Source organism: Fistularia commersonii, chromosome 11, assembly GCF_037954325.1.
Source record: "Fistularia commersonii isolate RoL2024-O1a breed Wild chromosome 11, RoL_Fcom_v1.0, whole genome shotgun sequence".
NCBI classification, from domain to species: domain Eukaryota; kingdom Metazoa; phylum Chordata; class Actinopteri; order Syngnathiformes; family Fistulariidae; genus Fistularia; species Fistularia commersonii.
The window spans coordinates 16,010,281-16,023,746 of record NC_141294.1 but is presented as its reverse complement, the minus strand read 5'-3'; the positions used below and the strand labels follow the sequence as shown (position 1 = coordinate 16,023,746).

At 47.0% G+C, this 13,466-nt stretch overlaps 1 protein-coding gene across 4 annotated transcripts; it reads left to right on the top strand.

The window, feature by feature from the left end:
• Positions 1 to 294: 294 nt before the first annotated feature.
• Positions 295 to 10,888, top strand: esrp1 (epithelial splicing regulatory protein 1). 4 transcript variants are annotated; one of them, XM_086155332.1, is made up of 16 exons: positions 295 to 658; positions 1,177 to 1,323; positions 1,424 to 1,540; positions 1,721 to 1,832; positions 2,140 to 2,283; positions 2,638 to 2,692; positions 2,779 to 2,889; positions 2,970 to 3,102; positions 3,219 to 3,261; positions 3,531 to 3,850; positions 5,212 to 5,439; positions 5,526 to 5,766; positions 6,601 to 6,781; positions 8,229 to 8,355; positions 8,760 to 8,882; positions 10,599 to 10,839. In XM_086155332.1, the coding sequence occupies exons 1-15, from the start codon at positions 527 to 529 to the stop codon at positions 8,859 to 8,861; spliced, it is 2,193 nt and encodes a 730-aa protein (XP_086011458.1). In that variant the 5' UTR covers positions 295 to 526; the 3' UTR covers positions 8,862 to 8,882; positions 10,599 to 10,839. The 4 variants fall into 4 exon arrangements, with proteins under 4 accessions (XP_086011458.1, XP_086011457.1, XP_086011456.1 ...); XM_086155331.1 differs by having other exon boundaries at positions 5,526 to 5,778; positions 10,599 to 10,838; XM_086155330.1 differs by lacking the exon at positions 8,760 to 8,882 and having other exon boundaries at positions 10,599 to 10,888.
• The last annotated feature ends 2,578 nt before the right edge of the window (positions 10,889 to 13,466 follow it).

Below are 13,466 nucleotides of genomic sequence, written 5' to 3'. Positions count from 1 at the left end.
CAATAAAAGTGACAAAGAGGCTGAAAAATATATTGTTCCTATTCACATGTAATGAGCCGGATGAGCTCAAATTATCACGCAATAAAAAGATAAATCTTCCAACACGTCACACACACATACACAAACACCCACATATATATATATATATATATATATATATATGGGCGGACTTTTTGGGTGCCACGTCCCAAACTCTAACCCACCTGAGACGGGCGGGGGAGGGGCGAGGTTTCAGGTGAAGGTCACGTGGTGAGACAGGTAGGGCCGCGCTTGAAAAGCGGGGAAGCGCAGCCATTTCTGCGTGATGGTGGCCACGGCAGGGTCCTCCTGACACACACTCACAAGATCCGGATCCACATACCCCACTTTTTGTTTGTTTGTTTCTGTTTACCTGTTCAGGTGTCTGAACCCACCGTCCTCCGTGGATGTGCGTGCGAGAGTGCGAACATTCGTCTCTCCCCACACCCACCCGTGAAGGAAGTTCTAGTGCAGCCGGGACCGCCGTGGGCCGGTGCTCCCGCTCCAGATGACGGCGCAGGTGGACTACCTGGTGGCGGTGTGCGTCGTCACGCGTGGCGCCGGTGGGGAGCTGCTGGGGTCCGACGAGAAGGAGCTGGCGCGGTTGGCGTGGCAGCAGGTGGATGTGAAGTCCAAAAAGGTAAAGGAGTAGAAGAAGGTTATACACCCTCTATGAGCAGGAACCTACTTTGGAAAATAAAAGGGAAAGAAACGTTAATAATTGGTTATTATGAGTTTATGAAGTTGTTAGGTGTCACCCTGCTATGATGAGGTTACCTTATTGACCCAGCGGGTACAGCTATTATAAGATTAATTCCAGGAGCCCAAGTTCCCACCGCTTTTTTTCATTCCCTGCCCTTCACTGTGCTGCCGTGTATTTATTTGTCTGGTCCTTATCTCCTGTGTCACGAATAGCCACTCAGACTACCTGGCTTCACTGCAGACAGCGAAGTAACCCTTTGGCTGTGCAGGGAAACGTGTCCCCTCGCCGTAAACACTCCACTCCCCCCCCCACCGTACATTTTTGAATGCTCTCGTTGAGAAGAGCTAGGGATATTTTCTTGCGGTTTTCAACAATGAGTCTAGAATACAGTGACACCCAGAGTTCCGAGTGGTATTTTCAGTGTCTTGTCTTCCTCCCTCCCGGACCTGAACCAGTTGGGCAGGGTGAATGAGCTGGTCATCCGGCCCGACGGCTCAGATCCCGCGGAGGAGGACGTGGTAGTGGTGGAGGAGGAGGAGGAAAATGGATCCGGTGCCGACTGCGTCTTTACGGCGACCAGCCTGGAAAGCGCTCTCAACCTGGTAATCATTAATGTGTTCCTCTTGACGCTGCAGTAATGACCCCGGAGGTGAGAGGGGTACGGCACTACTTTAAATTTGAATTCACTGCCTGTCATTGCAGCTCCATCTACAACTGACTAATGACGTGAACAGCGCAGGTGCAGGCACGTCAGTGTTTTTGTGCACCGACGGGCAGCTTCACATCCGTCAAGTAATTCACCCCGAGGCCGCGAGCAAGGTGAGCAAAGTGTGTATGTGTGTGTGTGTGTGTGTGTGTGAAGGCCTGACAGCCAGGGTGGATGATCGCTCGCTGTTGCGGGAAACCTTCAAGGGTAGTGTGGTGTCAGCAGGGAGCTCCTGAATGGATTTGGTGCCAGCGGAAGCAGCTATTGATGCTCATCTCTCTCTCTCTCGCCAGAACATCCTGGTCCCGGATTGTTTCTACTCTTTCTTTGACCTCCGTAAAGAATTCAAGAAGCACTTCCCCTCGTCCGACCTCAAGCCTTTGAATGTACACGCCATGGCGGAGTGTATCCTTCAGTGTTCCCAGATCGTGGTATTCTCGAGTCACTTCTTTCTGAGGCGAGGCTCAGTTACAACTCAATCAGCCGGGGATTTGGGGTTTGGGTTGGTTTCTGGACTCGACGAAAACAATAACAGCACCTTGGTCAGAGCTCAATGGAAGCATGTTTATCCAATTATGGAAAACCCCACAAACCCATCAGAGCGGGAAAAGTCATCTTTTTCTTGGACATTTCCTCGTTGACTCGCCCGATCCCCCTCCTCCTGCACGTTCTATTCTTTCTGGTCTGTTTTCCCTGACGCCCCCCACCCCAGCCCTGAGTATACCTGTGGAAGTCCCAGCTCCTCAGGATTCCTCCACCTCCCCAGAGCCACAAGAAGGTCTACCTCCGGAGACGGCGGTGCAGCAGGTCCAGGCTATGACCCGTATCATTCTCGCCCTGCTCTCTGAGCCCATATGTGAGTATCTCTTCTCTCCGTGAAGGTACCATCTGAGAAATGGACGTTTAATCACAATTTATCCTCACTGTACCTTTGAAAAATCCCCAGCTGCTTGTACAAGTGAGCTCATCTGAAATAATTACATGCACAGTTATGATGTCATTTATTTTGAAATATGCATACGAGTAGTTTTCTCATGTTGAAGTGTTTTTGCAAATGGGTGCAGAGAACATGGCGCCAAATTACTGAAAGAAAAGTCAACGTACACATCCTGAATGGTGTCTGCGCTCCAACTCCACAGTTGGAACGGGGGACCATTAGAAAGATGCTTGTCGTCCTCTGAACGCTCACCTCGCTTCCTCTTCATCGCAGGTCACACCTTCTCCAGCCCTGAAAAAGTCAGCGAGAAATTCGAGTCGGGCACTTGGTAAGTAAAGTTTGTCCAAGACAAATATCCCGTTCGCTTCCCGGCCTGTTAAATCAGCCCCGCCGTCTCGCTCCCGCTGCGTGCAGCAGTAAAATGGAGAAAGTGTCCGACAACACGGTGATCAGAGCCAGGGGGTTGCCGTGGCAGTCCTCGGACCAGGACATCGCTCGGTTCTTCAGAGGGCTGAACATCGCCAAGTGAGTGGAGGATCTGCGTGGAATATGGCGGTGGACAGCAGCCGTGTGGACTGACCCTCGGCGTGTTTTGGCATTCTCAGAGGAGGGGCCGCGCTGTGTCTGAACGCTCAGGGGAGGAGGAACGGAGAAGCCCTGGTTCGTTTCGTCAGCGAGGAGCACCGAGACCTGGCCCTGCAGAGACACAAACACCACATGGGCAACAGATACATAGAGGTGACCGCTTTGAATCCCGCGGACGGGCCGAAACAATCCACGGCCCTGCTTCGCGGCGCGCCGCTCCACATTCGCTCCCCGCCCATGTGGCTCAACGACCGCTCATGCTGTTGCAGGTTTACAAAGCGACGGGGGAGGATTTCCTGAAGATTGCAGGAGGTGCGAAATCGAATTCATAATTGTGACTTGCATGGCTACTATTCCGAAACACCATAAGAAATATCACAATGAAAAAACTGTCATAACATCATAATATCAATACAAATTAATAAAAGACACTTTAGTTTAACAGTTCCTTCTTATTTTCCCTCCATAAAACCAAATAGGAACTAGAGCTCAAACTGCCAGTCAAACTAAAAAAAAAAACACACAATTCTTGTGTTTAGGGTCACCACTAATGCTTAAAATGTGCTTTTTGCTTTTGCCAGGTACCTCCAACGAGGTGGCGACCTTCCTGTCCCGCGAGGACCAGATCATCGTGAGGATGCGGGGGCTTCCCTTCACCGCCACGCACGAGCAGGTGCTCGCCTTCTTCTCGCCGGCGGATAATCCCGAAGACTCGTGTCCGGTCAGCGGCGGGAAGGACGGCATCCTGTTTGTCCGCTACCCGGATGGACGGCCCACCGGCGACGCCTTCGTGCTGTTCTCCTGTGAGGAACATGCCCAGTGTGCTCTCAGGAAGCACAAGGAGATCCTGGGGAGGAGATACATTGAGCTGTTCAAAAGCACCGCAGCAGAAGTCCAGCAGGTGAGGGTGTGTGTGTGTGTGTGTGTGCGCATGTGGATCCTTTAGCTGGGGCTGGAAAAATACCAGGATATTCAGATAACTTTTATTACACGGATGTGTCATATCAGCTTAGGAACAGGGGCTGTTTTTTTTTTGTAAAGATTTACTCTTCAAAGAAGGTGAGAACAATGATGCTTCCCCTGATATGCACTCATTATTTAATGGTATTTTTACTGTGATTACTCTCATGCATGTTTTTACGTTTTTTTTTTTTGCAGACTTTAAGCGGTATGTAAATGCATACTTAGTTGTTCCTATACCTAAAAAATATTTAAAAAAGTACTTTGGAATAAAATAATGAATCCTGATTTTTCAAAGAAAGAAAAACACTGTCTGTGTATTTAAATAAGTCCTTTAAAAACACTTATGACCGGGTTTCCTCCATTTTGATACAGAATTGTTTTCATCTTTAAGATGGAAAAAACAGGAATCCTGTGCTTCTGTTTGCATGTCGAGGTGACGAAGCGAGGGCGTGTTTCTTTTCTCCGGCGTTAAGTGTAGAACATACTGAAAAGGTATTTAGGGTGGAGACCAGCTAAGCAGGCTGAGTTTTTTTTCCTCCAAGAAGATACATAAACAGAACCCATAGCTACTCTTTTCCTTTTTGTTCTTTCCGCCAGGAGGGGAATGCTCTCTCGCTCCTCGCTACACGAATGTGTAAATTCACCGCACACGGATGCCCGTGCAGGCACATTGCCTTGTGTTTTTAGGTGACGTGAGGGCTTTTATTGGTTCGCTCCTGCAATGTAAACACACGGGTGTCCTGTTGGCAATGAGCCGACTCCAGTCTCACATGGCAACACACACATAACTTTGCATCGACTTGTCCTCAGTTTAAACAAGGAGTCTGATAAAAGGAGGCCCGATACACTGTGTGTGTGTGTGTGTGTGTGTCAATACAAGGCTGGCAGATGCACTTACGATGCTTTCCACATTATGAAAAACGCAAGGAGTGAGATAATGAGTTCTTCATATAAATTAGAATCCGAGGTAACAAAGTACCCACGCATATTTCCACATGTGGACTTTCAGCTGAGACGTGCGTGGAATGAACCACAAAAACCATCGGCGTGTATTAGAGGCTACTCCTCTAAGCAGCTTTGCAGAAGCACAAAAAAGGCCTTAATGACTTTTAAGGATGTTCAAGCAGCGGGGGGGACAAAAAAAAAAAAAGCCAGAAAACAAAACCAAGGAGGGTTTGAATTATTTCCAATGCCTGTAGTGTCTCAGTGTGTTTCCCCTGCTATCCCTCATCTTTTTTTGTATTGACTAAGGATGCACGGTGCAGGTGGAGTCATCTGTCATGTCTTCTTGTGTTCTAGGTTTTGAACCGTTACTCATCGGCCCCCCTGATCCCTGTGGCCCCGGCCCCCCTGTTGTCAGTCCTGCCTGCCGCGATCCCTCTCCTGCCCCCTCCTGGCAGCATCAGGGACTGCCTGAGGCTGCGGGGGCTGCCGTACACGGCGAGCATCGAGGACATCCTCAACTTCCTTGGAGAATTCACGCATGACATCAGACCCCATGGCGTGCACATGGTGCTCAACCAGCAGGTATGCAGATGACCGCCTGTGGTAGGATGGCTTTGGGCGCGTGCCTACCAGAACGCAGGAGTCATCTCTGGGTCTCCCGGTTCCAGGGCCGTCCGTCGGGCGACTGCTTCATCCAGATGACGTCGGCGGAGCGAGCACTTCTGGCCTCGCAGCGGCTCCACAAGCACGTCATGTCCAACCAGAGGGGGGCCAACACCCGCTACGTGGAGGTGTTCCCCTGCAGCGCCGAGGAGATGGGCCTGGTGCTGATGGGCGGCTCGCTGTCACACACGCACACACACACACACAACCGGAACAGAAGTGGGACAGGGCTCAACCCGCCGCCATGTAAGTCCAGACGTAAGTGCTGGTGGGAGCTGGGGGTGCTTCGGGACTGCCGGGTAGGTGGGCTCCTGCCGTCGGGGGAGCGATGGCTGGGTTTTCTCCAATCTAGATCTTTGAGGGGGGGGGGGTTGGACAACACTGGTCTAACCAGGAGATTCACAGCTGTGTGTGTGTTTGTGTGCGTCTCTACATAATTCAGCGTGATTCATTCTCCAGCCTGCATGCACATTAACCGTTTGATCAATCGGACATCGTTCACACATCCTGATTGGCTCTTCTGAGTTCCTGTTGGTGTCCCCGTCTGCATTCCCCCCGCTGAGGAGAAAACCCAGGGGTGGACACAAGGGCTAACGGGCTGAGGCATAATTTTAAAAAGCGAATCTCAGCCACAGACTGAGCCCAGGGCAGATCTGAGCGAGCGGAGAGGGTTCGGGCATCTTCTCGCCCAAAATGGCGAGGATCTGATCGTCTGCCTGATTTATGTCTCCTGGGATCGCAATTGTGTCTGTTTGAGATTTCATGGATGCTGTGGATCTTAAAGGGAGGGTGTCTACATTATTTGTTAGAGTGCCTGCTTGGGGAAATGTAGACCTGTTAGCTAATACCACGGAGGCATGTAACTGCAAACAATATCCATCCACTTGACCTCTTGAGAAATTGTCGGAAGAGGAAATTGAAACTGTTTACCGACCTACGCTCACGCTTGTGAGGTGTGAATTAATGTGGTCATTGTTTGCAAGTTTGCATGAGTGCCTCTCCGGGCCGAACCGAACGCAGACCTCATCTCAGGTTCGGTGCTCAAAGCCCATTTTGTCCGTGTGCCTTTTCCCCTTGAAGGCTTGTCTCCACCGTCCTACTCCTTCGCCCCCGCCCCACCGGTCCTGTCTGCCGAGGCCGCCGCTGCCCTCTACCCTCCCATTGGCCAGGTGTTGCTAACGCCCCGTCCCCTGCCGCCAGGGCCCACCTACTACCCCGCCGCAGCACAGCTCTACATGAACTACACAGCCTACTACCCAAGGTATGCAATCGTGGGAAGCTACATGCTAACGTAGCAAACCCAGTGTAGAAACTCAGTGTACTGGCAGGTGACCTTTAGCGGGAAATATATTCTCGTATCTTAGCCTGAAACAGAAGCAGAATCTGTCGGTGTGAGTTTGAATACTGTCATCTGGTACGTCAGGTCAAAACAGTCCTCTGTTTTATTCTTATTTAACTCTTCGACACAGCCGTATTAGCTTTAGTGTATAAGGACGGGACATTGTGTGGTGGTGATTTGAATAGGTTAAGTCTATTGCTTGGAAAGCTGTGATGCATCTGATGGCCACCCAAAGGTTTCTAGGGAAGGGGACAGAACGTGGTGCATTATCTATCCACTTATTTGTCTTAAGACCCAGAGATATTGAGGTGAACGTTCACATTTGTTGAGTGAGGATGGGAGAGCTGAGAACCTGAGTTCATTCATTCGTCTTTTCTTGTACACTGACTTCTTCTCCGCGCCCTTATGGGGTCTCCACAGCCTATCACCTCCTTCCAACTCCCACTCTCCTCTCCCTCCATTAGTTCTGACCTCAGCATCCTTCTACCCAGATCTCCACCATCCCTCCTGTGTCCATGTCCAAACCATCTCAGTGTGACTTTACCTCCAGAACATCTAACATGTGCTGTCCTTCTGATGGACTCCTTCCTGATCCTCTCAATCGTCCTCACTCTCAGAGAACCTCCACATCTCCACCTCTGCGGCCTCCAGTCTTTTATGCTGGTTACTGAACTAAGGACAATGTCCTTCACTTATCTGGGTGAGGTTTAAGTGAAACAGGCTTTAACCACTTTCTCAGCACTTGACTAGTTTTGTTTTTTTCTGTAAACTTCTTCTCTACCTCCACCCACATCCTCTACAGGCTGCTTTGTTTCTTCAAAAGCAGAACCATGGAATTATCAGATCGGAGGTTTGCAAACCCATACTAATCCTGAAATGACCCGCTCCGGAGCCGTACCAGCTAGATTCAAGAGCCAGGGGATTTTTTCAGCTCTGTCAAAACTGTTTACGTTTAAGCCGAGAACTGGACCTGGTTTTTCTGGTAATTTGAAGAACACGGGTGCTCAGAGACGTTGAGATGGTCTGCAGACTGGTATATATGCAAAGAGCTGACAAAAACCTTCTGTGTAGAGGAACAAGGTTTTCTTTTGGCTGAAATGTTCCTTTGGAAGGAGCAAGGGTGGGGCAAGGGTAGTTAATGACTGATCCCCGTCTTATCAGAGGTCCCGGTAAACATCGGTGACCTCCACCACTTCACGTTCAACCTTTTGTCATCGAGTGAGGCGTCACTCAGTGATGATGGTCAAACGTTAGGGGTCGTGCCATTCCCTGTATTTGTGTTTACTCATCAATAAGCCGTTTTCACTTTGTTTTTGTTGGGCTTTTTCACATTACAAACCTGTGTTTACCTCCTTTTTCTCCTGCCCAGTCCCCCCGGGTCTCCAACCACCGTGGGTTTCTTCCCCTCCCCCTCTTCCCTCTCGTCTCCCGGGGGGTTGGTGCGCATGCCGGGTCTGACCTACAACAGCAAGGACCTCCTCAATGCAGGATATCAGGTAAAGCGTGTCTCTTCGTAGCTTATAATCGGTGCGTTGGGTTCACACGAGCGTGCTTTGACTGCTCACTCCGGGAAACAAGTATTCAAATCTCCTCTTGTGGTGGGTGTGTAACTGTCAGGCATCCACCGTGTTTGCCCAGAGGCCAGCAAACTCGTTTGTCCTGTCTCCTCTCCCTCGTCTAACATTCACATACATCTCTGCCTGCTTAGACTTGAATATCAGGAACCCCGGTCTTAATTCGCCGTGGCAGAAAGGGCAGAGTCTCAGCAATGCTATGAATTGGAGACCGTGTCTTTGACTTTCGCAGCTTCACGTGCCCTTCTGTTTTAGGCCAGTGTGTTTGTGATTTATCTTGCCTTAGTTGTCTGTCTTTGCTGTTCCTCCCCTTGCCCACACCGCAGTACGCCCCCGAGGATGCCCTCATGCACACCCACGGGCCTGTGCACGCCCCTGACCCGGCCAGGACTTTGCTTACGCAGCCCAAAGAATGGGTGTGTATTTAAGGTGTCTGAGGCAGGTAACAGGTAAGGATTAGCGGAGGTTACAGGAAGGTTTTCTTTTCACCTTAGTCCGTGCTTGTAGCTCTGGCTTGGGTTCTGACGACAGGATGGCCGCGTTTCAAATTAGCACAGAGGACTTTCCGCTAACCACCAACAGCAGCTACACTGAATGCTGTTCTGGGTGGTTAGGGGAATGTTCTTGGACTTTCCTTTGGAATTGTTTTGAAGGGTGAACAAAGGCTCTTTCTCATTGTGATTGTCTGGATCTGATTCTACCTCCTATGTTTCTTTCTTCTCTAACGTTTGGGTACAGCTAATTGCTAACTGACGGTTAGCTATCCTTGGGTGCTTGAAAGGTAACAGGTGTGGAGGGAAGTGGCTTTTTACCAAGACCTTTTTACTAAATACAGTTTTCCCAGAGGTGTTTTATTATGAGTTGTTCAGTCAAAGTAACATCGCTTAATTGAAGCAATGAAAAGCCCCCATAGCCTGTTCTTACAAGTAGTTTGAATTAAATTCACATACTACCCAAGAATTAACTTTTGCAGGCGGGGGGGAGCAGAGAGTCATATCGCTTTTCAGTCTAAATTCTGAGTGTGAAATTATTTTTCTGTTTTTTTAAATGTTGGCAAGGCTGTTGTGGAAAAGGGTGGTTCTTGTAGTGTAATTGGCTGGTAAACATGTTTGACTTTTTAATCACATTACAAAGCAGGGCTAGTAACCCGTATGGAACCTGGTGACCATTTTCTTACTGCATTAGATTATCTTCTACAACTTGAGTCTCGATATCAAATTTAATTTTTCAAGCACAACTGAAATGAGAATGGCAGTTTGAAGTTTGTGGATGAGCTGTCAAAGAAATGCCAAAATTACCCACAGACGTAACCGTAAAAGCCTCTGGACATGTTGCAGAAATTAGGCTCAGGCGGGTGTGGTGCTTCCAATTGCAGATAAAGCCAACAAATTGAGTTAAATCTAATATCCGCTGGTGTTGAAAAGGCAGATTTTTTTCCTGCGTTTCTAACAATCTGAGAGCAACAAAAAAAATAGCGCAGTCAACATTAGAGATTGCGTGCTCACCAATTAAGAAGTTATCTCGTTCCTGGATGGTCTAAACAGATATTACAGAGCTTAAATAAGTCCGCAAAATTAAAAATATTATTGCAAACTTAAAGTATTTCTCCAGAAGCACACCCACTATTCCTGGGTGTTAAAGCCAGTCGTTATCAGCACACTATCCCTGGTTAGATAATAATGCTAACACACCTCGTGATCTATTTTTTTCTTCAATTCGTTAATCTTAACTGTGGTCAAAAGTACAACACCTTAATTATTATTGGGTGGGCCATTTCAAGCAAGGAACTGTCCAACTGGCTAAACGCATACCAGGACAGCTTGCCGAGCTGCCAACCTGAGTAGTGTTACTACTTTCCCCTTTCTATTTCAAGCATCTCGCGGCATTTGAAGTGGTATCCGGGTCTGACAAAAGCCCCGCCGTCTGTGCTCCCTCTGCGACAACGTCAACATGTCACAAATGAAATAAATGTTGTTTTCCACTTGGTTCTTGCAATCTGCGGTAGTTTGGCTGGCGTCAGTACTTTAGTCCACAACACCAATTTAACCGGTGTGGCCTCAGGCAGCTGAGAGGGTGATGGGTAACATCTGGTGCTTGTGCTCTGAATAGATCGAACCTGTGCTAAGCTAACAGTGCTGTCCTTGTCATACTTTTCCTCCCCCTAGACTCCCGTGGAGTCCATCTCCCTCCTGAGCAGCAGTCTTATTGGTCAGTCCAGCGGCAGTGACACGCCTCTCATGTCCCTCCCCGCCCACATGGCCAAGCCGATGGGACAGTACCTGGACCTGACCCTGCTGTAGGGGTCACAGAGGTCGCGTGACCATTTGGTACATGTCCAAGACTTGTATTGTATTGATAGGTTTTCAAAAGTAGATTTTTAGATGTTATTTATATCTTAAAAAAAATTATTGTATTTTATACCAAAACTTGTGGCCATAGCCAATAATAGCTGTTTTGTCTTATATTGCACAATGTCTATTTTAAAAGCTTTAGATTTTTTTTGTATTATTATACTATAATAATCACTGTTATATGTGCTAGCCGAACTAGAGAAGAACGACTTGTAGCAACAAAGCAGAATCTTTGTGAAGAGTGAAAGTCTGCGTGTCTTGAGTGCAAGACAGACGAGTGAGTATTATACACAGCCGTGTCTATGTTTTAATACCTAATATGTTTTATGCCATATTCTTTGTGTTTATACACACTTGATACACATTGTACGAGTTGATTGTACTGAGAGTTAGTGCATGAAGAAGTTAAGTCACGGAACTGTTAAGATGTTTACATGATGCCAAATACCAATGCACTGCTGATTGACCATTCATAGATGTAAAGGCAGTATCTACCATTTCTAACACAAATTACGTTGTGAGTTAGTCAGAACAGCCAAACCTTCTAATGTAACATCTTGCTCTTCATTTACCACCTCCTCTGCCTTCTATGTGTCTGTCTCATGCCAAAGTTGTCCAGCTCTGGACTCCCAGCTGAACCGAGAACAGCCCTACTTCTCTGTATCTTTACCACACGGGGTATGACACCAGTGTCACAAGTTCTCAGTTTACCATCTCAGGAGGCGACATTTAAGAACATATAATTACAATTATTACGCTGTATATGGTTTATATCCCAGTAACGGATGCCATAAAATCAAGTAGATCCCAAGATAGACATTTTTAAAAGTAGATTCATCATTTACAAGTGCAGTTAGGAAAAGAAGGACGTGAGTAGCACCTGTATTGTCGCCTGTCCTGCAGTGATACTGCGGGGGTTTCTGTACACTCATCCTCAAGTGGGATCTGAATCTCCTGCGCGAGATGTCCTGCTGAAAAAATAAAAAAAAACATGAAACACTCTCGTCTCTTATTTTTCATTCAATTTATTTTTCTAACCTTTTTTCCATACACTAATCTGAAGGATTCCTGCTGCGCTGGCCGCAGCACAGGAACAAAAACACGCAGGTGGAGTTGGTGATGACAGAATGTGGCTGCAGGCAAAACTGGGAACTCCCTCGCTCAGTCCACGTAGATTACCTGTTTCCCACACACATACTACAGCAGAGGAACTATTGTCACTCAGACACACTAAACACATTATCTGAGAGGATTTTTTTCTCAGAGTGGAAGAGTGAATAGTGAGGAGGAAGGGGGAATAGAGGAGGAGGGCAGACAAAACCGTGTCAGACCCCTCAGGGTAGATTTGGCATTGTGTAACACAATCTTGTGCACCCCACCCAGCCTCATCCCTTTTAAACATGTTCCTTCTCCCACTTACAAAAACACACCACCTAAACCAGCATGGCAACATCATAAATATCCATTCAGCAAAGTCCACAACACTTGTGTTTTTCTCTACAAACTTTTATCACCTCATCTTGTGTCAGATGTATCTGATGTGGGCATTACATTGGATTCATGCAGGTTCGCACATATTCCTAGGGAGGTTTCCTTCACCTTTTGGCGTGTTAACACTCAATGTTGCTAATATTGATCCTCAGTCAGCTGTTTTAGAATATATATATACTGCAATTACAGTGACAAGACTGTCAAACATATTTTCCTCAAAGCATTACAAACCTCAAGTTAGAATAATGAAGTGACAGTCTGTTACAGCTTCCAGGGTGGGAAAAGGCAGAGCTGGAATCCGGTGTGATTGGTGTTGTTATTAGCAGCACCAAAGACGCATGTAGGTCAGCGCAACTGGTTTGTTTGCTATACGGATCAGGTTTAGAAGACCTGGAGAACAAGATTCAGGACCCTACGATCATCCTAAGCTTTAGGGTGGGGAAAGAAAAAAAAAAAAAACAGGCTCCTTGTGAAAATACCATTGATTTGTCCTTAAACAAAAATGTTACTCTCGCTATTTTAGGCAACATCCTCAACAAATTACTAAAGTTGTAATGTAGTACAAATCATTAGATATTGTCAGAACATGTGAACAAGGACTTTGGACACCAGCTTTCTGGATCTAAAGCAGCACAATAGACAAAAAAATACTCTTCACCCTCTGCTTCTAAGACAGGCTGGATGAAACTCTGCTGCCTCCTCAGGTATAAAGTAGTACTACTCTAACTTGCGTAAATACCTCAGCAGCGTTGAGATCAACTTAATATTCAAGGGGTGGTTACTTCTTCACTCTACCCAGAATCCAAGCACTCACGTGACTTCTCTAGTCCTCATCAATCAGCTTTTAAAGGCTATTAGTGGTGGCAAATAGCAAAGATTGGCCAGAACTGAGTTAGCAGTTACCAGAGTATGTCTTTAACATAAAAATGGAGAATGTAAAAAAAAATAGAAAAATAAAAAGTGTAATAAGTTAAGAAAAATATTCAATCTGATGTTCCACCTCAAAAATGCAACATCCAAATTTGCACAAATTTTTACAAACGTTTTTGCAGATCACATTGTTATGATTAAAATGACTCCATTATTCCAGTAGCAGGAATTCTTGATTTTCCTCCTTAAAAAAAAGCTGTTTGTTTTAACCAACCAACCCCACACACACTTTAGTTTAAAAAAAAAAACTTACACAAAACT